We start from the raw sequence: 25,955 nt of genomic DNA, 5'->3' as shown, positions 1-25,955 counted from the left end.
CGTCAAGACGGGAAACGCTGGTCTAGGGTTTGTGATAAATAAAAGTATCTGCAGCGTCTTATGTTCAGAAGAGACGATCTTCAAGGGAGACGCGCGGATCCTGTCTGATGCCTTGAATTAAAGTCTCTATAATCATAATGAGAAGGGGACGGGGACGACACTGACGCGTAACATTCCCTATATACAACGTCTGGAACAATATTACATTTATTATAAGTCCAGTGTGCGGAGATGAATATAAGAATAATAAATAATATAATATAGAGAACTTCTTAAAAAATGAATAACAAGTTTGGAGATGAAGCATATATTGTATAAATATATAAGTATGTATTACTGTCAACTATCCTATGTACATGGTGAATATATAGATGTGTTATCTGCATCATTTATTGCTCTGAATTGCCTTCTCTCCTTTGTGAGTTCTTTGATGTTGAACAAGATGTGATTGCTGAGTAAAACATTTTCTACATTCTGAACATGAAAATGGCTTCTCCCATGTGTGAGTTCTTTGATGTTGAATAAGACTTGATTGATCAGGAAAACATTTAGCACATTCTGCACATGAAAATGGCTTCTCCCCTGAGTGAGTTCTTCGACGTTTAACAAGATCTGATTTCTGAGAAAAACATTTCCCACATTCTGAGCATGAAAATGGTTTCTCTCCTGTGTGAGTTATTTGATGTCTAACAAGGTCTGTTTTCCGAGTAAAACATTTCCCACACTCTGCACATGAAAATGGCTTCTCCCCTGTGTGAGTTATTTCATGTTGAACAAGATTTGATTTCTTAGTAAAACATTTCCCACATTCTGAACAAGGAAATGGCTTCTCACCTGTGTGAGTTCTCTGATGTTCAACAAGCCGTGATTTAGATGTAAAACATTTCACACATTCTGAACATGAAAACAGTTTTTCCCCCGTGTGAGTTCTCTGATGCTGTACAAGCCACATTTTAGAAGTAAAATATTTTCCACATTCTGAACATGAAAATGGCTTCTCTCCTGTGTGAGTGGTTTGATGTCCAACAAGATGCGATTTTTGAGTGAAACATTTTCCACATAGTGAACATGAAAATGGCTTCTCCCCTGTGTGAATTCTTTGATGTAAAAGAAGATGTGATTTAAAAGTAAAACATTTACCACATTCTGGGCATGAAAATAGCTTCTCCTCTGTGTGAGTTTTTTGATGTACAAAAAGACCTGATTTCTGAGTAAAACATTTCCCACATTCTGAACATGAAAATGGCTTCTCTCCTATGTGAGTTTTTTGATGTACAAGACCTGATTTAATAGCAAAACATTTCCCACGTTCTGCACATGAAAATGGCTTCTCTACTGTGTGAGTTATTTTATGTTTACCAAGATCTGATTTCTGAGTAAAACATTTCCCACATTTTGCACATGAAAATGGTTTCTCTCCTGTGTGAGTTATTTGATGTCTAACAAGGTCTGTTTTCCGAGTAAAACATTTCCCACACTCTGCACATGAAAATGGCTTCTCCCCTGTGTGAGTTATTTCATGTTGAACAAGATTTGATTTCTTAGTAAAACATTTCCCACATTCTGAACAAGGAAATGGCTTCTCACCTGTGTGAGTTCTCTGATGTTCAACAAGACCTGATTTATTAGTAAAACATTTCTCACATTCTGAACATGAAAATAGCCTCTCCGCCCTGTGAGTTCTTTGATGTTGAACAAGATTTGTTTTCCCAGGAAAACATTTCCCACATTCTGAACATGAAAATGGCTTCTCCCTTGTGTGAGTTCTTTGATGTTTAAGAAGACTTGATTTGTCAATAAAACATTTTTCACATTCTGAACATGAAAATGGCTTCTCCCCTGTGTGAGTTCTTTTATGTTGAACAAGATGTGATTTCTTAGTAAAACATTTCCCGCATTCTGAGCATGAAAGCAGCTTCTCTCCTGAGTGAGTTCTTTGATGTACAACAAGGTCTGATTTCCGGGTAAAACATTTCCAACATTCTAAACATGAAAATGGCTTCTCCCCTGTGTGAGTTCTTTGATGTCTAAGAAGACTTGATTTGTCAGTAAAACATTTTCCACATTCTGAACATGAAAATGGCTTCTCTCCTGTGTGAGTTCTTTGATGTACACCAAGGTCTGATTTAAAAGTAAAACATTTCCCACATTCTGAACATGAAACTGGCTTCTTTCCTCTTTGAGCTCTTTTATGTATAACACCCCTTCTGTGACCTTTCTGTGATGACTGAGAAGACAGGACCTGTATATAAGGATGAGATGACAGATCTTGGCTGTGAAGGGCTGAGGGTGTATCTGGGATAATGGAATGTTCTTCATATGTATCTTGTGTGATATCATCATCTGCTTTATAATCTGAAGATATAAGATTCTCCTCTGATCTCCTGCTACAAGAATCTGCAGAGAATAACACAGATTTTATTTTTGAGTATTAACCTCTTAACAACCCAGGACATTTGTGCATTTCTAAGCAATAGTACTTAGTAAATCCACCTTTCATTTTAAGGGTGCAGACACAAGGAGTAAACCAAGAGGAATTCACGCCAAAAAATTTACAGGCGGAAAAAATAATTTTATTTTCACGCAGAATTAGCGCACAGAAATGGGGGAGAAAGAAGTGAAGGGTTTTTCAGCCATTTCCGCGCAAATTCCGCGCGAAAACGATGTCGGACGGAAATTTTTTTTTTTACCATTGACTTCTACTGATTTCTGCCAGGGGTTTCCGCCTGAAGAATGAACATGCTCTTCCTTCAAGCGGAACAGAATTCAGCATCGGCATTCCGCTAGCAGAATTTCCGCAGTGTGAACAGGACAGCGGAAAAAACATTAAAGTCAATGGGCAGAGGAGATGAGCATTAATATGGAGCGGAGGATTCAAGAGGAATTACTAGAGTAGATTAGGCTTGAATTACTCCGTGTGAACGCACCCTAACTCCTTAAGGACGTAGGGCGTACCGGTATGCCTTACGCCCGGTCCTGGTATTTAAAACGGGGTCATGCCGTCAAGCATCATACAGGGTCGGTCCCGATCCGAATGTCGTGCAGCGCACTATTAACCATTTAGATGCAGCGATCAAAGTTGATCGCCGAGTCTAAATTGAAAGTAAAAACTTCCCGGCAGCTCAGTCTGACCGGGACTATTGCGATAAAATCGTGATGTCCCGATCAGCTAGGACGCGAGCGGAGGTCTCCTTACCTTGCTCTGTCATGTCCGATCGGCGTTTGATTGCTCCAAGCCTGAGCTACAGCTGAGCTGCTTGAGCAATCGAGCCCCTAGAACACTGATCCATGCAAAGCTATGGCTTTGCAGGGATCAGCATAAGAGATCAGTGTGTGCAGTGTTATAGGTCCCTATGGGATAACAATGATCAGTATAAGAGATCAGTGTGTGCAGTGTTATAGGTCCCTATGGGATAACAATGATAAGTATAAGAGATCAGTGTGTGCAGTGTTATAGGTCCCTATGGGATAACAATGATCAGTATAAGAGATCAGTGTGTGCAGTGTTATAGGTCCCTATGGGATAACAATGATCAGTATAAGAGATCAGTGTGTGCAGTGTTATAGGTCCCTATGGGATAACAATGATCAGTATAAGAGATCAGTGTGTGCAGTGTTATAGGTCCCTATGGGATAACAATGATCAGTATAAGAGATCAGTGTGTGCAGTGTTATAGGTCCCTATGGGATAACAATGATCAGTATAAGAGATCAGTGTGTGCAGTGTTATAGGTCCCTATGGGATAACAATGATCAGTATAAGAGATCAGTGTGTGCAGTGTTATAGGTCCCTATGGGATAACAATGATCAGTATAAGAGATCAGTGTGTGCAGTGTTATAAGTCCCTATGGGATAACAATGATCAGTATAAGAGATCAGTGTGTGCAGTGTTATAGGTCCCTATGGGATAACAATGATCAGTATAAGAGATCAGTGTGTGCAGTGTTATAGTCTCCTATGGGATAACAATGATCAGTATAAGAGATCAGTGTGTGCAGTGTTATAGGTCCCTATGGGATAACAATGATCAGTATAAGAGATCAGTGTGTGCAGTGTTATAGGTCCCTATGGGATAACAATGATCAGTATAAGAGATCAGTGTGTGCAGTGTTATAGGTCCCTATGGGATAACAATGATCAGTATAAGAGATCAGTGTGTGCAGTGTTATAGGTCCCTATGGGAGCTATAACACTGCAAAAAAAAAAAAAATGAAACAAAGGTAATTTAACCCCTTCCCTAATAAAACTTTGAATCACCCCCCTTTTTCCATTAAATTAAACTGTGAAATAAAAATAAACATATGTGGTATCGTGCGTAAATGTCCGAACTATAAAAATATATCGTTAATTAAACCGCACGGTCAATGGCGTACACGTAAAAAAATTTCAAAGTACAAAATAGCATATTTTTGGTCACTTTTTATATCATGAAAAAATGAATAAAAAGCGATCAATAAGTCCGATCAAATGGTACCGCTAAAAACTTCAGATCACGGCGCAAAAAATGAGCCCTCATACCGCCCTGTACGCGGAAAAATAAAAAGGTTATAGGGGTCAGAAGATGACAATTTTAAACGTATACATTTTCCTGCATGTAGTTATGATTTTTTCCAGAAGTCCGACAATATCCAACCTATATAAGTAGGGGATCATTATAATCGTATGGACCTACAGAATAATGATAAGGTGTCATTTTTACCGAAATATGCACTGTGTAGAAACGGAAGCCCCCAAAAGTTACAGAATGACATTTTTTCTTCAATTTTGTCCCACAATGATTTTTTTTTCCGTTTCGCCGTGCATTTTTGGGTAAAATGACTGATGTCACTGCAATGTAGAATTGGTGGCACAAAAAATAAGCCATAATATGGAATTTTATGTGCAAAATTGAAAGCGTTATGATTTTTAGAAGGTGAGAAAAAATGAAAATGCAAAAACGGAAAAACCCTGCGTCCTTAAGGGGTTAAATAAGATTTACTGCAAAACTGAAGATAGTTGCTATGATTAGTAATGAACGAACTTACAGTAAATTCAATTCGTCACAAACTTCTCGGCTCGGCAGTTGATGACTTTTCCTGCATAAATTAGTTCAGCTTTCTGGTGCTCCGGTGGGCTGGAAAAGGTGGATACAGTCCTAGGAAAGAGTCTCCCAGGACTGTATCCACCTTTTCCAGCCCACAGGAGCACCGGAAAGCTGAACTAATTTATGCAGGATAAGTCATCAACTGCCGAGCCGAGAAGTTCATGACGAATCGAATTTACTGTAAGTTTGCTCATCTCTAGCTATGATAGAGGAGCAGCCATACAACAGTGGTGTCAAACTGTGGCCCTCCAGATGTTGCAAAACTTCAACTCCAGCATGCTGGGACACCAAAGGTCTGTCTGCCTCCTCCATAGAATGCACACTGTCCCCGAAAGGTAAATCAAGGCTTCCCTCTCATGGTATCCCTTAGTGCAGTGGTCTTCAATCTGTGGCCCTCCAGATGTTGCAAAACGTCAACTCCCAGCATGCCCGGGAGTTGAAGTTTTGCAACATCTGGAGGTTGACACCGCTGCCTTACAAGGAGCGGGGACACCAGTCTTTGACAATCATGTGGACACAGCCTCAGGGAAAATCACTGCTATGGGGCCCGGTCAGGGACCAAATGACCGTGCCCCCCAATCCACCTGACCCCGCAGGTTATAATGGAGCAGTCATCCAAACCACCCCCTTTATAATCCTCATGTCAGCCAGAGAATTCAGGCAAAGGATAGGGGATACGTTATAGATCACGGGGGTCCGACCTTTGGGACTCCCTGCGATCTCCTGAACGGGGCCCTGACAGTCTGCTTGAAGGGGGCGGACCAACCCTGCATGGAGCGACGGCCGACACTCCCCCTCCATGTATCCCATAGAAATATATGGAGGGGGTGTGTCGGCCGCGGCATCCTGTGGGGGTCAGAACGTCCGCTTCCAACAGACTGCCAGGGCCCCATTCAGGAGATCGCGGGGAGTCCCAAGGGTTGGACCCCCACGATTTATAATCTATCCCCTATCCTGTCTAGGCAGACAGTGAAGTTTTCCTGGAACAAAATTAAAAGGGGAACCTTTATTTTTAATGATTTTCGCTCACGACTAGGGATTTAAAGATTCCAGTGGTCGTGACATCCCGGCCACGCCCCCTCGTTAGGTGACGGCACGAGGGGGCATGGCCATGACTTTACGATCACTACCTCTGGTTCTGAGCGTTCTGAACAAAAAGTTCAGAACGCTGGAGCACCGGAGTACCCCTTTAAAGGAAAATTCTAGTACATGAGTACTTATCCCCTAGTCACAGAATCCTGTGTATAGGGGATATATGTCTGATCACAGGGGGGGTCCGACCACTGAGACCCCCGCGATCTCCTTCCTGGCATCCTGTTTGTGTATCTCCGTCTCTCCCATAGAGATTCATGGAGAGACATGTCAGGCACCTCTTGGTGCGGTGGTTGACAGTAATCCCTGCACGGAGCGGAGGTCACCTGTGCCTGGAGAGATCTGGGGTGCTGGGCAGGAGATCACGGGGGGTCCCGGCGGTCCCCCCCACGATCAGACACTTATCCCCTATCCTCAGGATGAAAAAGGAAAGATATCGACTCCAGAGAGACTGAGAGCTGGTATCTACTGCTATATGGGGGAATATTAGTCTGTATATAATGTGTTTGATTCATAAACAGTATGGCGGTATTATTCAGTCACTATGTAGTGGTGATGGGATCAAGTCGATTCACTTTATGGGGGAGGGGGATAGTATTTGAAATATTATTGTGACTGAATAGAATCTGTGACCCTTCTCTGTATTTAGTGATCACTACTTACCTGGGTGGTTACCTGTAAGAATGTCCTCCTTATACTGCTCATCACCGCTCACATCTGTCTCTTCTTCTTCCTTTATGTCTGTAGCATTAATATAGATCAGATCATTCCCTGTAGGAATGTTCACCTTATACTGCTCATCACCACTCACATCTGTCTCTTTTACTTCCTTTATGTGTGTAGCGTTCATATAGATCAGATATTTTCCTGTAGGAATGTTCTCCTCATACTGCTCATTGCCACTTACATCTGTCTCTTCTTCTTCCTTTATGTCTGTAGCATTAACATAGATCAGATCTTTCTCTGTAGGAATGTCCTCCTTATACTGCTCATCACCGCTCACATCTGTCTCTTCTTCTTCCTTTATGTCTGTAGCATTAATATAGATCATATCTTTCCCTGTAGGAATGTCCTCCTTATACTGCTCATCACCGCTTACATCTGTCTCTTTTACTTCCTTTATGTGTGTAGCGTTCATATAGATCAGATATTTTCCTGTAGGAGTGTTCTCCTCATACTGCTCATTGCCACTTACATCTGTCTCTTCTTCTTCCTTTATGTCTGTAGCATTAATATAGGTCAGATCTTTCCCTGTAGGAATGTCATTGTCCACCTTATACTGCTCATCACCGCTCACATCCGTCTCTTCTTCTTCCTTTATGTCTGTAGTATTATTATAGATCAGATCTTTCCCTGTAGTAATGACCTCCATATTCTGCTCATCAAGAGGACGGGGACACCTCTCTGGTGCTGTTCTCTTACTGGATCTGACTGTAGGGAACACATACAGAGACTGAATTCATTCTTTACATACAAATAATGAGAGGACGTGTGTATATAGTCATGTCTATTACCTGGTGATGTGAGGGGCTGCTGATCCTCCATCATGACCTGATCCTTGTACTGATCCTTGTGTCCTTCTACATACTCCCACTCCTCCATGGAGAAATAGACCGCCACGTCCTGACACCTTATAGGAACCTGACACATAATGATACAGTCATCACCCCGACCCCTCCATGGTGTTACTGTATAATGTCCCAGCATTCCCAGCAGTGTCACCTCTCCAGTCATCACCAGACCCCTCCATTACTGTATAATGTCCCAGCATTCCCAGCAGTGTCACCTCTCCAGTCATCACCAGACCCCTCCATTACTGTATAATGTCCCAGCAGTGTCACCTCTCCAGTCATCACCAGACCCCTCCATTACTGTATAATGTCCCAGCAGTGTCACCTCTCCAGTCATCACCAGACCCCTCCATTACTGTATAATGTCCCAGCAGTGTCACCTCTCCAGTCATCACCAGACCCCTCCATTACTGTATAATGTCCCAGCAGTGTCACCTCTCCAGTCATCACCAGACCCCTCCATTACTGTATAATGTCCCAGCAGTGTCACCTCTCCAGTCATCACCAAACCCTCCATTACTGTATAATGTCCCAGCAGTGTCACCTCTCCAGTCATCACCAGACCCCTCCATTACTGTATAATGTCCCAGCATTCCCAGCAGTGTCACCTCTTCAGTCATCACCAGACCCCTCCATTACTGTATAATGTCCCAGCAGTGTCACCTCTCCAGTCATCACCAGACCCCTCCATTACTGTATAATGTCCCAGCAGTGTCACCTCTCCAGTCATCACCAGACCCCTCCATTACTGTATAATGTCCCAGCAGTGTCACCTCTCCAGTCATCACCAGACCCCTCCATTACTGTATAATGTCCCAGCAGTGTCACCTCTCCAGTCATCACCAGACCCCTCCATTACTGTATAATGTCCCAGCAGTGTCACCTCTCCAGTCATCACCAGACCCCTCCATTACTGTATAATGTCCCAGTATTCCCAGCAGTGTCACCTCTCCAGTCATCACCAGACCCCTCCATTACTGTATAATGTCCCAGCAGTGTCACCTCTCCAGTCATCACCAGACCCCTCCATTACTGTATAATGTCCCAGCATTCCCAGCAGTGTCACCTCTCCAGTCATCACCAGACCCCTCCATTACTGTATAATGTCCCAGCATTCCCAGCAGTGTCACCTCTCCAGTCATCACCAGACCCCTCCATTACTGTATAATGTCCCAGCAGTGTCACCTCTCCAGTCATCACCAGACCCCTCCATTACTGTATAATGTCCCAGCAGTGTCACCTCTCCAGTCATCACCAGACCCCTCCATTACTGTATAATGTCCCAGCATTCCCAGCAGTGTCACCTCTCCAGTCATCACCAGACCCCTCCATTACTGTATAATGTCCCAGCAGTGTCACCTCTCCAGTCATCACCAGACCCCTCCATTACTGTATAATGTCCCAGCATTCCCAGCAGTGTCACCCCTCCAGTCATCACCAGACCCCTCCATTACTGTATAATGTCCCAGCATTCCCAGCAGTGTCACCTCTCCAGTCATCACCAGACCCCTCCATTACTGTATAATGTCCCAGCAGTGTCACCTCTCCAGTCATCACCAGACCCCTCCATTACTGTATAATGTCCCAGCAGTGTCACCTCTCCAGTCATCACCAGACCCCTCCATTACTGTATAATGTCCCAGCATTCCCAGCAGTGTCACCCCTCCAGTCATCACCAGACCCCTCCATTACTGTATAATGTCCCAGCATTCCCAGCAGTGTCACCTCTCCAGTCATCACCAGACCCCTCCATTACTGTATAATGTCCCAGCAGTGTCACCTCTCCAGTCATCACCAGACCCCTCCATTACTGTATAATGTCCCAGCAGTGTCACCTCTCCAGTCATCACCAGACCCCTCCATTACTGTATAATGTCCCAGAAGTGTCACCTCTCCAGTCATCCCCAGACCCCTCCATTACTGTATAATGTCCCAGAAGTGTCACCTCTCCAGTCATCACCAGACCCCTCCATTACTGTATAATGTCCCAGCATTCCCAGCAGTGTCACCCCTCCAGTCATCACCAGACCCCTCCATTACTGTATAATGTCCCAGCATTCCCAGCAGTGTCACCTCTCCAGTCATCACCAGACCCCTCCATTACTGTATAATGTCCCAGCAGTGTCACCTCTCCAGTCATCACCAGACCCCTCCATTACTGTATAATGTCCCAGCAGTGTCACCTCTCCAGTCATCACCAGACCCCTCCATTACTGTATAATGTCCCAGCAGTGTCACCTCTCCAGTCATCACCAGACCCCTCCATTACTGTATAATGTCCCAGCAGTGTCACCTCTCCAGTCATCACCAGACCCCTCCATTACTGTATAATGTCCCAGCAGTGTCACCTCTCCAGTCATCACCAGACCCCTCCATTACTGTATAATGTCCCAGCAGTGTCACCTCTCCAGTCATCACCAGACCCCTCCATTACTGTATAATGTCCCAGCAATGTCACCTCTCCAGTCATCACCAGACCCCTCCATTACTGTATAATGTCCCAGCAGTGTCACCTCTCCAGTCATCACCAGACCCCTCCATTACTGTATAATGTCCCAGCAGTGTCACCTCTCCAGTCATCACCAGACCCCTCCATTACTGTATAATGTCCCAGCATTCCCAGCAGTGTCACCTCTCCAGTCATCACCAGACCCCTCCATTACTGTATAATGTCCCAGCAGTGTCACCTCTCCAGTCATCACCAGACCCCTCCATTACTATATAATGTCCCAGCAGTGTCACCTCTCCGGTCATCACCAGACCCCTCCATTACTGTATAATGTCCCAGCAGGGTCACCTCTCCAGTCATCACCAGACCCCTCCATTACTGTATAATGTCCCAGCAGTGTCACCTCTCCAGTCATCACCAGACCCCTCCATTACTGTATAATGTCCCAGAAGTGTCACCTCTCCAGTCATCACCAGACCCCTCCATTACTGTATAATGTCCCAGAAGTGTCACCTCTCCAGTCATCACCAGACCCCTCCATTACTGTATAATGTCCCAGCATTCCCAGCAGTGTCACCTCTCCAGTCATCACCAGACTCCTCCATTACTGTATAATGTCCCAGCAGTGTCACCTCTCCAGTCATCACCAGACCCCTCCATTACTGTATAATGTCCCAGCATTCCCAGCAGTGTCACCTCTCCAGTCATCACCAGACCCCTCCATTACTGTATAATGTCCCAGCAGGGTCACCTCTCCAGTCATCACCAGACCCCTCCATTACTATATAATGTCCCAGCAGTGTCACCTCTCCAGTCATCACCAGACCCCTCCATTACTGTATAATGTCCCAGCAGTGTCACCTCTCCAGTCATCACCAGACCCCTCCATTACTGTATAATGTCCCAGCAGGGTCACCTCTCCAGTCAGCAGCTCCATCATCTTGTTGATGAGTTCTCGGATCTTTTGTTCATCCATTTCCTCATGTATCAGGGAGTGAGGTGGGGGCCCCGGGATTGGGCTCAGGGTTCTTCCCCATCCTTCACACACAGGGGCCCGACAGCGCCCACTAGAGGACTTCTTCACTACTGTGTAATCCTGTGTATGGAGAGACACATTAATATCACTACATACATTCCCAGAATCCCTCACCTTTCCAGTCATATCCATCTGTTATTCCATAGATAAGAATGAGGTCATGTGACATCACTCCCAGAACCCCTCACGTCTCCAGTCATATCCATCTGTTATTACATAGATAAGAATGAGGTCATGTGACATCACTCCCAGAATCCCTCACCTCTCCAGTCATATCCATCTGTTATTATATAGATAAGAATGAGGTCATGTGACATCACTCCCAGAATCCCTCACCTCTCCAGTCATATCATCTGTTATTACATAGATAAGAATGAGGTAATGTGACATCACTCCCAGAATCCCTCACCTCTCCAGTCATATCCATCTGTTATTACATAGATAAGAATGAGGTCATGTGACATCACTCCCAGAATCCCTCACCTCTCCAGTAATATCCATCTGTTATTACATAGATAAGAATGAGGTCATGTGATATCACTCCCAGAATCCCTCACCTCTCCAGTCATATCCATCTGTTATTACATAGATAAGAATGAGGTCATGTGACATCACTCCCAGAATGTCTCACCTCTTCAGTCATATCATCTGTTATTACATAGATAAGAATGAGGTCATGTGACATCACTCCCAGAATCCCTCACCTCTCCAGTCATATCATCTGTTATTACATAGATAAGAATGAGGTCATGTGACATCACTCCCAGAATCCCTCACCTCTCCGGTCATATCCATCTGTTATTACATAGATAAGAATGAGGTCATGTGACATCACTCCCAGAATCCCTCACCTCTCCAGTCATATCCATCTGTTATTACATAGATAAGAATGAGGTCATGTGACATCACTCCCAGAATCCCTCACCTCTCCAGTCATATCCATCTGTTATTCCATAGATAAGAATGAGGTCATGTGACATCACTCCCAGAATCCCTCACCTCTTCAGTCATATCCATCTGTTATTACACAGATAAGAATGAGGTCATGTGACATCACTCCCAGAATCCCTCACCTCTCCAGTCATATCCATCAGTTATTACATAGATAAGAATGAGGTCATGTGACATCACTCCCAGAATCCCTCACCTCTCCAGTAAGTCGGAAGAGTATCTGTAGGGTGAGGTTTATGATCCTGTCGGCCATCTTGTTCCTGTCTCGCTCCATGGTTGATGGGTCATCCAGGAGAATTCTCTTATATAGAAGATATCAGCAGAGGATCCTGGATTGGAGAAACCTGAAGGGAAGAAGAGGAGACGATGATAAACCGCACCAGATTCTATGGAGAAATAAAATCCATTTCCTGGAGATAATCTGGGGAAACATCTGAGGAGACATTATAGGAGTTTTCAGATTTCTCTATAAAACAAAATCCATTGTCTGAGGGCTGTAAAATAAGAGACTAGAGCGCACTCCCCTCTCCCGTCCAGTGGTGGCGCTCTGGTCCTCCAGGTCTTCTGAGGTCGCTCTCCCTGCTCTGCTGAAGACGTTGTGAATCCATTTCTCCTAATCTCTGAGGCTGCGGTGTATTCAGAACGTCTTCATCAGAGCAGGGAGAAGAATAGAGGGATTCAATATGACATTGTCCAATGAAGAATAGTGAAATGTGTCCACTAGGGGGCACAATATACATCACAATTACATCAGGATTTTATGTGAATTGTGATATGTCCCCCCGGAAGAACCTGCTATTACCTGCAGCAGAGGCCGAGCATCATATACCGTTACACACGCAGGGTCTGGGCCACCACCGGAGTCAGTGTTTCCCAAGCAGGGTGCCTCCAGCTGTTACAGCATTTGGCTGTCAGGGCATGCTGGGAGTTGTAGTTTTACAACAGCTGGAGGCACGCTGGTTTGGAAACACTGTCTTAAGTAATAATAGGGGTGCGGGAGAAACTTAAAAAACCTGATGCTTACATAGTCCTGTATGGAAGAAGTGGCTGATACCCGGAGAAAAGAGACTGACCAGGTGACAGGATGGGCGGGTAAGTGACCTGATACCTTCACCATCCAGACATCCCCTGGGGGGCAGTATAGGCAGGAAATCAGGCAAACAACCGCTGGTCGGCACGGCGCTCCCTAGAGAAACAACCGCACAGAGCCATGTCTAAGCCACGCCCACCTACATTATTTTATTACAGAAATGGGATATAAACTTATTAGGGGAGGGGCTTCTATTACAATCCCTGAATAACGCTCTGCCATAGTGATCAGTGTTATCGGTGCTCGGCTTATACAGGCTGTGGAGGTGTCTGTATACTTAGAGCACCGATCTGAGCAGAGAGCATGGTAAGGGGCCCTCCGGCCGTCATCTCAGCTGATCTAGACTCCGCCCCCCAACAACTGCATTTTACTAATTTTATCTCCTGCAATCGACTTTGATCATGGAATCTAAAGGGTTAATGGCGATGAGCGTCATTAGTGGTGAGTCCTGGCTGCTTATAGCTCCTGAGCTCACCTCAAAGTCCCATATGGGGCACAGAATGTAAATATACATCATGTCCTCAAGGGTTAATAATAAACATCCCCAATAATCCAGATCTGATGGTGACCGCACACACATACCTGTATCTGTAGAGGAGCCGTGTGCTTACAGGACCTGCGATGATGTCACCGTCATGTGATCAGTCACATGGAGGAGGAGGAGGAGGAGTCACATGATCAGGGGCTGCTGCTCTGAGAGATCTCCACACACAACACAACAGCAGTGACTGCCCCACCAGGACCTGCTCTGTATCTGCTACATGCTGGAGGTGTAGGACCTGTGATGATGTCACAATCATGTGACCAGTACATTTGGGGGCAAAGTATAGCAGTAAATATGTGACTGTGGCCGAAGGACCTGTGGAGAGGATCATGTGACAGGAGTGGGCGGAGGTCAGCAGTGCAGAATAGACGGGATGATAAGTTAAGGACCTGTGAGAATGGTCATGTGACTGTGACATCATCGCAGGTCCTGTAAGTACACGGCTCCTGTACGGCTCTGCAGGTGGAGGTATGTGTGAGGTCACATGTTGCTGTTAGATTTTTTTTGTACTATTAACCCCTTCAGAACCCAGCAGTTTTGCGTTTTAACCCCTTAAGGACACAGTGATTTCTCTTTTTAATGTTTTCCTCCTCTCCTTCTAATAGACATAATGATTGTAATTTCCTCTTTATAAACCCATCTGAGGCTTCTTGTTCTTGTTGTTGTTGTTTTCACCACCGGTTTGTACTTTGTAATGACATCACTCATTTTACTGCAAAATCTACAACAAGGGACAAAAAATTTTATTTGTGGGGTGAAATTTGGGGTCTTCTGTTTGGACGCAGTGCACATTATGGTAATAATTCTCTTTATTCTGTAGGTCCAAACGATTCCAATGATCAATGATTTATATAGGTTTTATTTTAATACTTTTAAAATATAAAAAAAATTGAACTTTTTGTACAATAATGAGTCTGTATCAGATTGTCCTACCTTGTCCCCTATAACTCTCTTATTATTCCGTATACGGGGATGTATGAAAGTCATTTTTTGCGCTGTGATCTGTAATTTTTATTGGAACAACTAATTTTGATGAGATTTTATTGCTTTTTAAGACTTTTCTTTTGGTCCATGAAGTTGTATTTTTTACGTTTACGCCATTGACCGTGCGGTTACACATAAGTTTAGATTTATTTTTTGTTTACATTATTTTATTTAAAAAAATTGGTAAATGGGGAAGATTAAATCGTTTATTAGGGGAGGGGCTTATTCACATTAAGTTAATGTTCTTTTTCCCTTATTCCCAGTTTTTTAGTCCCTGTAGTAGACTATTACATGGAATCTATAGATTACATACACTGATCAATGCTGTGATGCTGAGGCTGCCTGCAGGATTGGAGCGTCGTTCAGACAGCGTGGAGCGAGGTTAGGGACCTCCACCCGTTCTCTCAGCTGACCGGGACCCCGCTATTTCACTGTGGGGGTCCTTATCAGCTCCACTGAGCTACCGGAAATAGATTTTTGGCATTGGTGATGTCCGGCATTAGCAATGAGTCCCAGATGCTGATAGCAGGTAGGACCTAGGGGCTATGAATCGTGCTGAACTCCTGACTGTGCTTCATAGACTGGCAGCGGCCTCCCTCCCCTCCAAATCTTATCACTTTAATGACAGGAGTCCCTGCTCTGAAAGGGTTTTCCTGCACAAGAGCAGAAGATATTCCAAATTTGATGCGTCTCCTGCTCCGGAGCTGGGCCCATGGCTATACATTATATACCTCCTGCCCAGTCAGCCATGAAGGAGTTAAATGGTGGTGATGCATTGACACTTAACTTTTTGGGGCCACACACTATACAGATAGCTGCTTATTGTCCCTTCTACTCACTGGGATAAGAACAACCAGTCTATCTAGGGTTAAGTGGCGCACAGCACTGCCAATTCTATCCTTAGGGACCAGACAGTAAGCAGCCATCTATATAGTCCCGGGGGAGGGGAGCAGTGATACTATGAAATATCAGTTAACTCCTTACACTCCATGGGACGGGTGCTTTGGGTATAATGACCTGGACTGACAGCTGGATCATCAGACTTGCGGTCAGTTCAGGACATGTGACCATAATATAGAGGATCTGCCCCGACAAGTATTCACCTCATCATCCGAGAGCAAGAAGATAAATCATGTGCAGGAATATCCCCTCAAATGTCTCCATATAACATCCTGGAATTGTATAGAATTAAATGTTTATTCACAATACAGGTTCCTATAAGGTGTCAGGACGTGGCGGTCTATTTCTCCATGGAGGAGTGGGAGTATGTAGAAGGACACAAGGATCAGTACAAGGATCAGGTCATGATGGAGGATCAGCAGCCCCTCACATCACCAGGTAATAGACATCACTATATACACACGTCCTCTCATTATTTGTATGTAAAGAATGAATTCAGTCTCTGTATGTGTTCCCTACAGTCAGATCCAGTAAGAGAACAGCACCAGAGAGGTGTCCCCGTCCTCTTGATGAACAGAATATGGAGGATAATACTACAGAGAAAGATCTCATCCATATTAATACTACAGACATAAAGGAAGAAAAAGAAGAGACAGATGTGAGCAGTGATGAGCAGTATAAGGGGGGCATTTCTACAGAGAAAGATCTGATCTATATTAATGCTACAGACATAAAGGAAGAACAAGAGACAGATGTGAGCGGTGATGAGCAGTATAATGAGGACATTTCTACAGAAAAAGATCTGATCTATATTAATACTACAGACATAAAGGAAGAAGAAGAGACAGATGTGAGCGGTGATGAGCAGTATAAGGAGGACATTCCTACAGGGAAAGATCTGATCTATATTAATACTACAGATATAAAGGAAGAAGAACAAGAGACAGATGTAAGCAGTGATGAGCAGTATAAGGTGGACATTCCTACAGGGAAAGATCTGATCTATAATAATGCTACAGACATAAAGGAAGAAGAGACAGATATAAGCATTGATGAGCAGTATAAGGTGAACATTTCTACAGAAAAAGATCTGATCTATATTAATGCTCCTATTAATAATAATAATCCTATATTATGCTCCTATTAATGCTACTATTAATAATAGTAAAAGCAGAAGAGACATATTTGAGCGGTGATGAGCAGTATAAGGAAGACATTTCTACAGGTAACCACCCAGGTAAGTAGTGATCACTAAACACAGAGAAGGGTCACAGATTCTATTCAGTCACCGGCTACAATAATATTTTGGGGGAAGTAGTGGTGTAACTAGAATCTGTGGGACTACAGGCCAAATTTTGAATTACCATCCCCCTCCCCCAAAACATATCTCAGGCTGGGGCCTCCCAGCTCCTCTGGGCACAAGTGACCTCCGCTCCGTGCAGGGATTACTGTCAACCACTGCATGAAGAGGTGCCCGACATGCCTCTCTATAAATCTCTATGGGAGAGCCGGAGATATACAAACGGGATGCCAGGCAGGAGATCGCGGGGGTCTCAGTGGTCGGACCCCTCATGATCAGACATTTATCCTCCCAGGATTCTGTGACTAGGGGATAAGTTCTCATGTACTAGAGTTTTCCTTTAACATGATAACGACCATGGACGAGTATACATGTCCAGGAGGATGCACGTTCCAGCACCTGGAGGAGTATACACATCCATGGTTCTTGTGGGTACTGCCCAGTGTACCCAGAGATCACGGCAGGGACTCGGCTGTAACACACAGCCAGGACCCTGCTGCATTGCCGGGACCTAAATAAACTTTGGTCCCAACAGTTTAACCCTTACAGCCGCGATCAGAAGTGATCGCGGGCTGTAAGTGTTTTGACGGAGGGAGCTCTCTCTGTCTTCCCTGCAGCACCCCGCAGCACGACCGCGGGGTGCTGTGTGTAATCCCCGACAGGCAGGGGCCTGCTGCACTGCCGGGACCGTGTAAAAAAAAAAAATACATTTATTAAATGGGCACTGTCACCAACTTTATTTTTTGATATGTTGTAGTACTTATGTACTACAACATATCTCTAATATACTTTTATTATTTTTTTTTTCATTAAAAAGGTTTAATTTACATTTAAAAAACGGCCACTGAAAGAGGACTGATTTTGGAGTGGCAATCAGTCCTTTTTCAGTTAGGCTGCACTCACTCCCTGCCTGTCAATCAGACAGACGAGAGCGAGCACATTGGCTCCCCGGCCACTGGCTGGGAGGCCACTCCTCCCGTACATCGCCACCGCCACCTCGTTGCCGCCGCTGTCCCTGCACACCCGCTGCCGGACTCTGCAGTAACTGCAAGTGTAATGAGGGAACGGAATATGCAGGGCGGGGAGGGGGGGAGGAGGGAACGGGCTAGTGCCGTAGCGGGGGGTGGGGGTGGGTGAACGGGCTAGCAAAAAAAAAAAAAAATAGGATGGTGGGAGCTACCCTTTAAATAAAGGAAAAATAAAAAAGCATAATGTGTAGGATTACACGGCGCACATCCCATATTACATGCTGCGGATGCCCGGCAGTCACAATAGTGAGCTCCCTGCTGCGGCTGGGTATCTTTGTGTGTCCTCTCATAGCGGTGGATTTCCCGCCGGCAGTCATGAGCAGACACACTGAGCTACCCAGCCGCAGCAGTGATCTCGCCCTTGTGACTGCCGGGGGCATCCGCGGTGTGAAATACTCTGTGCTCTATGTGACCCTACACTGCGTCCCGTTCATACTGCGTTTCAGCGTTATGTTACAGGTATCCGTCAGCATCACGTCAATAATAATGATGCTGACATATACTGTAGCAGCTCCAGTCATTTCTGAATGAGACGGGTCCAGTATACATTGGATCCCTTTTCTGACATGACAGCGGACACCGATACTGCAGAAATGCCGTATGAATGGGGACGATCACCCAAACACCCAGTGATGGATATATTCACCATGAGTGGATGATTATTCCCACAACATGGCGGATATATCCATCAGGAACTATAACTGTCACAGACAGCCGCGCGTCACTGATAAAAGACCAAGGACCAATCAGAGCGCTCCCTGGTCCAGACAATACACTTGTGGGGTTCTGTATATATAATGGGGTCACTTCTGGGGGTTCTGTATATATATAATGGGGTCACTTCTGGGGGTGCGGTATATATAATGGGGTCACTTGTGGGGGTGCAGTATATTTAATGGGGTAATTTCTGGGGGTACAGTATATATAATGGGGTCACTTCTGGGGGTGCAGTATATATAATGGGGTCACTTCTGGGGGTGCAGTATATATAATGGGGTCACTTCTGGGGGTGCAGTATATATAATGGGGTCACTTCTGGGGGTGCGGTATATATAATGGGGTCACTTCTGGGGGTTCTGTATATATAATGGGGTCACTTCTGGGGGGCAGTATATATAATGGGGTCACTTCTGGGGGTTCTGTATATATAATGGGGTCACTTCTGGTGGTGCAGTATATATAATGGGGTCACTTCTGGGGGTGCAGTATATATAATGGGGTCACTTCTGGGGGTTCTGTATATATAATGGGGTCACTTCTGGGGGTGCGGTATATATAATGGGGTCACTTCTGGGGGTGCAGTATATATAATGGGATCACTTCTGGGGGTTCTGTATATATAATGGGGTCACTTCTGGGGGTTCTGTATATATATAATGGGGTCACTTCTGAGGGTGCAGTATATATAATGGGGTCACTTCTGGGGGTTCTGTATATATAATGGGGTCACTTGTGGGGGTTCTGTATATATAATGGGGTCACTTCTGGGGGTTCTGTATATATAATGGGGTCACTTCTGGGAGTTCTGTATAAATAATGGGGTCACTTCTGGGGGTGCGGTATATATAATGGGGTCATTTCTGGGGGTGCGGTATATATAATGGGGTCACTTGTGGGGGTGCAGTATATTTAATGGGGTAATTTCTGGGGGTGCAGTATATATAATGGGGTCACTTCTGGGGGTGCAGTATATATAATGGGGTCACTTCTGGGGGTGCAGTATATATAATGGGGTCACTTCTGGGGGTGCGGTATATATAATGGGGTCACTTCTGGGGGTGCAGTATATATAATGGGGTCGCTTCTGGGGGTTCTGTATATATAATGGGGTCACTTCTGTAGGTTCTGTATATATAATGGGGTCACTTCTGGGGGTTCTGTATATATAATGGGGTCACTTCTGGGGGTGCAGTATAAATAATGGGGTCACTTCTGGGGGTGCGGTATATATAATGGGGTTATTTCTGGGGGTGCGGTATATATAATGGGGTCATTTCTGGGGGTGCAGTATATATAATTGGGTTACTTCTGGTGGTGTGGTATATATAATGGGGTCACTTCTGGAGGTTCTGTATATATATAATTCGGTCACTTCTGGGGGTGCAGTATATATAATGGGGTCACTTCTGGGGGTTCTGTATATATAATGGGGTCACTTCTGGTGGTGCAGTATATATAATGGGGTCACTTCTGGGGGTGCAGTATATATAATGGGGTCACTTCTGGGGGTTCTGTATATATAATGGGGTCACTTCTGGTGGTGCAGTATATATAATGGGGTCACTTCTGGGGGTGCGGTATATATAATGGGGTCACTTCTGGGGGTTCTGTATATATAATGGAATCACTTCTGGGGGTTCTGTATATATAATGGGGTCACTTCTGGGGGTTCTGTATATATATAATGGGGTCACTTCTGGGGGTGCAGTATATATAATGGGGTCACTTCTGGGGGTGCAGTATATATAATGGGGTCACTTCTGGGGGTTCTGTATATATAATGGGGTCACTTCTGGGGGTCCTGTATATATAATGGGGTCACTTCTGGGGGTCCTGTATATATAATGGGGTCACTTCTGGGGGTGCAGCTTTATAAGATGAAGTGCAGCCTATAATTTGTATAATGATTTCCTGAAAGCCAAATGGCTCTCCTCCCCTCTCCTCCCCTCCCCTCTCCTCCCCTCCCCTCTCCTCCCCTCTCCTCCCCTCTCTTCCCCTCTCCTCTCCTCCCCTCCCCTCTCCTCCCCTCTCCTCCCCTCTCTTCCCCTCTCCTCTCCTCCCCTCCCCTCTCCTCCTCTCCCCTCCCCTCTCCTCCCCTCTCCTCTCCTCCCCTCTCCTCCCCTCTCCTCCCCTCTCCTCCCCTCTCCTCCCCTCCCCTCTCCTCTCCTCCCCTCTCCTCCCCTCTCCTCCCCTCTCGTCCCCTCTCCTCCCCTCCCCTCTCCTCCCCTCTCCTCCCCTCTCTTCCCCTCTCCTCCCCTCCCCTCTCCTCCCCTCTCCTCCCCTCTCCTCTCCTCCCCTCTCCTCCCCTCCCCTCTCCTCTCCTCCCCTCTCCTCCCCTCTCCTCTCCTCCCCTCTCCTTCCCTCTCATCCCCTCTCCTCCCCTCTCCTCCCCTCTCCTCTCCTCCCCTCTCCTCCCCTCCCCTCTCCTCTCCTCTCCTCTCCTCCCCTCTCCTTCCCTCTCATCCCCTCTCCTCCCCTCTCCTCCCCTCTCCTCCCCTCTCCTCCCCTCCCCTCCCCTCCCCTCTCCTCTCCTCTCCTCCCCTCTCCTCCCCTCTCTTCCCCTCTCCTCCCCTCCCCTCTCCTCCCCTCTCCTCCCCTCTCCTCCCCTCCCCTCTCCTCTCCTCTCCTCCCCTCTCCTCCCCTCTCCTCTCCTCCCCTCTCCTTCCATCAGCGCTCATGGTGACGTAGTGTCAACCTAGAGGTCGATGGTGACGCCCCGTCTCCTCCCCGTCCCCATACAGTTCTACAGCACGAACGCTGCCTCCCTGCCTCTCCCATAGAGATGTATGGAGGAGACGTGCCTGCTGCAATGTCATGCTGGAGATCACGGGGTCCCAGCGGTCGGACCCCCCGCGATCAAACACTTATCCCCTATCCTGTGGATAGAGGATAAGTGTTAATCACGCTGCAGATGTCCTTTAAGGGGTTAATCTGCTTTAGTTCTGCGAGGCTCTGCCCTTGTGTATTCTCTGATCTCCTGGATGATCCTGTTGTTTCTTATATTGATGAATCTGACCTGTCCGACATCCACTCTGGTTACTGATCCTGGTCCTGACTTCTGACTACACTTCTTTCCTTTCTCCTGACTTCTGACTACACTTCTTTCCTTTCTCCTGACTTCTGACTACACTTCTTTCCTTTCTCCTGACTTGGGCTTTTCCTTATCACCTACTTTGGCTCCTGATCCCTTTCTGTGTATCTGACCCGGTCCCTGGATTCTCCTATTGTTTATTTTAATGCACAGTGAAAGTGTTAATACAATGTACGATTGGTGCCACAAAAAACAAGCTCTCAAACTGCTCTGTAGATGGAAAAATAAAAGAATTATGGGAATGTGGAGAGGAGGAAAAAAGGAAACACAAAAGCTTACATTTCCTGGGTTGTTAAGGGGTTAATACTGATCATAAAATCTGTGTTATTCTCTGCAGATTCTTGTAGCAGGAGATCAGAGGAGAATCTTATATCTTCAGATTATAAAGCAGATGATGATATCACACAAGATACATATGAAGAACATTCCATTATCCCAGATACACCCTCAGCCCTTCACAGCCAAGATCTGTCATCTCATCCTTATATACAGGTCCTGTCTTCTGTTCAGCTAAATAAAGGTCACAGAAGGGGTGTTGGACATCAACGAGCTCATACAGGAAAGAAACCATATTCATGCTCAGAATGTGGGAAATGTTTTACTTCTAAATCAAGTTTTGTTGTACATAAAAAAACTCAAACAGAGGAGAAGCCATTTTGCTGTACAGAGTGTGGGAAATGTTTTATTGTGAAATCACAACTTGTTCAACATCAAAGAACTCACACAGGAGAGAAGCCATTTTCATGTTCAGAATGTGGGAAATATTTTTCTCAGAAATCAAATCTTGTTAAACATAAAATAACTCATACAGGGGAGAAGCCGTTTTCATGTTCAGAATGTGGGAAATGGTTTGCTCAGAAATCAGATCTTGTTGGACATCAAAGAACTCACACTGGGGAGAAGCCATTTTTATGTTCAGAATGTGGGAAATGTTTTACTCACAAATCACATCTTGTTCAACATCAAAGAACTCACACTGGGGAGAAGCCATTTTCATGCTCAGAATGTGGGAAATGTTTTACTCAGAAATCAAGTTTTGTTGTACATAAAGAAACTCATACAGAGGAGAAGCCATTTTGCTGTGCAGAGTGTGGGAAATGTTTTATTGTGAAATCACAACTTCTTCAACATCAAAGAACCCACACAGGGGAGAAGCCATTTTCATGTTCAGAATGTGGGAAATGTTTTACTCAGAAATCAAGTTTTGTTGTACATAGGAAAACTCACACGGAGGAGAAGCCATTTTGCTGTGCAGAGTGCGGGAAATGTTTTATTGTGAAATCACAACTTGTTCAACATCAAAGAACTCACACAGGAGAGAAGCCATTTTCATGTGCAGAATGTGGGAGATGTTTTACTCAGAAATCACATCTTGTTCAACATCAAATAACTCACACAGGAGAGAAGCCATTTTCATGTTCAGAATGTGGGAAATGTTTTACTCAGAAATCACATCTTGTTAGACATAAAAGAACTCACACAGGGATGAAGCTGTTTTCATGTTCAGAATGTGGGAAATCGTTTGCTCAGAAATCAAGTCTTGTTGGACATCAAAGAACTCACACAGGGGAGAAGCCATTTTCATGTTCAGAATGTGCGAAATGTTTTACACAAATCACATCTTGTTCAACATCAAAGAACTCACACTGGGGAGAAGCCATTTTCATGCTCAGTGTGTGGAAAATGTTTTACTGAGAAATCATGTCTTATTAAACATAAACGAACTCACACAGGGGAGAAACCATATTCATGTTCAGAATGTGGGTAATATTTTACTCAGAAATCAAGTTTTGTTGTACATAGGAAAACTCACACGGAGGAGAAGCCATTTTGCTGTGCAGAGTGCGGGAAATGTTTTATTGTGAAATCACAACTTGTTCAACATCAAAGAACTCACACAGGAGAGAAGCCATTTTCATGTGCAGAATGTGGGAGATGTTTTTCTCAGAAATCAAATCTTGTTAAACATAAAATAACTCATACAGGGGAGAAGCCGTTTTCATGTTCAGAATGTGGGAAATGGTTTGCTCAGAAATCAGATCTTGTTGGACATCAAAGAACTCACACTGGGGAGAAGCCATTTTTATGTTCAGAATGTGGGAAATGTTTTACTCACAAATCACATCTTGTTCAACATCAAAGAACTCACACTGGGGAGAAGCCATTTTCATGCTCAGAATGTGGGAAATGTTTTACTCAGAAATCAAGTTTTGTTGTACATAAAGAAACTCATACAGAGGAGAAGCCATTTTGCTGTGCAGAGTGTGGGAAATGTTTTATTGTGAAATCACAACTTCTTCAACATCAAAGAACCCACACAGGGGAGAAGCCATTTTCATGTTCAGAATGTGGGAAATGTTTTACTCAGAAATCACATCTTGTTCAACATCAAAGAACTCACACAGGAGAGAAGCCAATTCAGAGCAGTAAATGATGCAGATAACACATCTATATATTCACCATGTACATAGGATATCTGACATTTATACATATATCATATACTGCATCTCCAAACTTGTTCCCAATTGTTAATAAAAGTTTTCTTTCTTATATGATTTATTATTCTTATATTCATCTCCGCACACTGGACTTATAATAAATGTAATATTGTCCCTGACGTTGTATATAGGGAATGTAACGCGTCAGTGTTGTCCCCGCCCCCTTCTCATTATGATTATAGAGACTTTAATTCAAGGCATCAGACAGGATCCGCGCGTCTCCCTTGAAGATCGTCTCTTCTGAACATAAGACGCTGCAGATACTTTTATTTATCACAAACCCTAGACCAGCGTTTCCCGTCTTGACGTCTATTTTCGGTCTCAGATCATAAAATCCATTTTTCTATATGAGAAGTCGTCAATATGTCAGCATCCCCCGGGTTCAGTAAACATCGGTGTAATTCTTTTCCTTTTCTTTGTCCTCCCCGGGGTATAAAATCCCTAGAGATCTGATCACATCTGGTACAAGATCTCTTTACTTCACACTTTGCGCCATTATTACACGGATTGAAGACCCAGTTACACGCTCGTAAATTCCCATATATGTCGTGGATTGGAAGGAAAAAGGTTCTTAAATCTTATATTTACCAATAATATTTTATATTTTTACAGTCCGTCCCTATCATAGTACGGAATTGTTATTTTTCTTCTATCCGATGGTTATTTAGTAATTTTGTTATGATTCAGAAGAGACCACGTGTCCCGTATAGACGCTCACCCTGAAGACATTAGACGGCGGTTTTGTGTTTCCGGATTTACACACTTATTATAAAGCTTTTCCTTCGTCTGGATTATTAGAGCTCGTTCGCTCTTCTTTTTCTCATCCTCCCCTTTATATTCCTCCTCATGTGGATATGGAATTCTCCTCAGTCCCTCCTTCTATAGGGCCCATTTTGTGGCCCCCGCACTCCTCCTTGGCCTCTCTAGTTCTTTCCTCTTTTATATATAACTTTGTCGGTATTACGAGACTGCTCTGCGACTGATTCTGATTTCCCTTCTCCCCTAACCCCACTTTCTTTACTCCCTATGGTTATTACTAAACACATTTTCCCTCTTCCCCTTTGTGGGAACGTTTACATTCTTTTACGTTACGAGATTTATATTCTTCTACTAAGACTTTGGCCATAGAGGAATCTCAGCCTTTCTGGGGTTTTATAAGTAAATTTCTCTTTACTCTCCAATGTTTTAAGCGTTATACTAACATACGTCCCTGAAATTGGTTAGAGAGATTGTATTTATTCCCTAAATAATAATATTATCTAAGCTTTATTCTTATCTGATTTCTTCTGCTCCTAATAGTAACCAAAATGCATCTTATATGAGAAGAGGAGCTGAATATCCAACTCGCTGAAGAACAGTGCGGATTTATCTCTAGCGCTCACGTGGCTCCTCCCCCTGTATTCGTATACAGGAGAGTTCATATAAGTTATATTGTCGGGGGTATGGGACTCCTCCTCTCCTTTTGTCACATGGTATTCCAGAATCTTCTCAATGTTGGAGGTGTGGGAGTGAGTCATGGACTCTTTTACATATATAGTGGTCCTGCTTGAAAATTCAATCTTTCTGGCAGGTTATTTCGATTGCCATATATACTCGAGTATAAGCACCTTTTTTTTT

The 25,955-nt window shown here is 44.5% G+C and overlaps 1 protein-coding gene and 1 pseudogene across 1 annotated transcript; one reads left to right on the top strand and one right to left on the bottom strand.

Moving 5' to 3' along the window:
- Positions 1-346: 346 nt before the first annotated feature.
- On the bottom strand, positions 347-7,026 carry LOC130297928 (oocyte zinc finger protein XlCOF7.1-like). The gene is made up of 3 exons (XM_056550776.1): positions 6,981-7,026; positions 6,840-6,881; positions 347-2,397 (listed from the first exon to the last, which is right to left on the bottom strand). Exons 1-3 carry the CDS (start codon positions 7,024-7,026, stop codon positions 386-388), a joined length of 2,100 nt encoding a protein of 699 aa, XP_056406751.1. The 3' UTR covers positions 347-385.
- A 7,126-nt stretch (positions 7,027-14,152) lies between these two features.
- On the top strand, positions 14,153-24,256 carry LOC130297927 (oocyte zinc finger protein XlCOF6-like; annotated as a pseudogene).
- The last annotated feature ends 1,699 nt before the right edge of the window (positions 24,257-25,955 follow it).

This window comes from Hyla sarda, assembly GCF_029499605.1.
Source record: "Hyla sarda isolate aHylSar1 chromosome 1 unlocalized genomic scaffold, aHylSar1.hap1 SUPER_1_unloc_1, whole genome shotgun sequence".
Taxonomy (NCBI): Eukaryota; Metazoa; Chordata; class Amphibia; order Anura; family Hylidae; genus Hyla; species Hyla sarda.
Note: the sequence above shows the minus strand (reverse complement) of the source record. Positions and strands in the feature narration are given on the sequence as shown.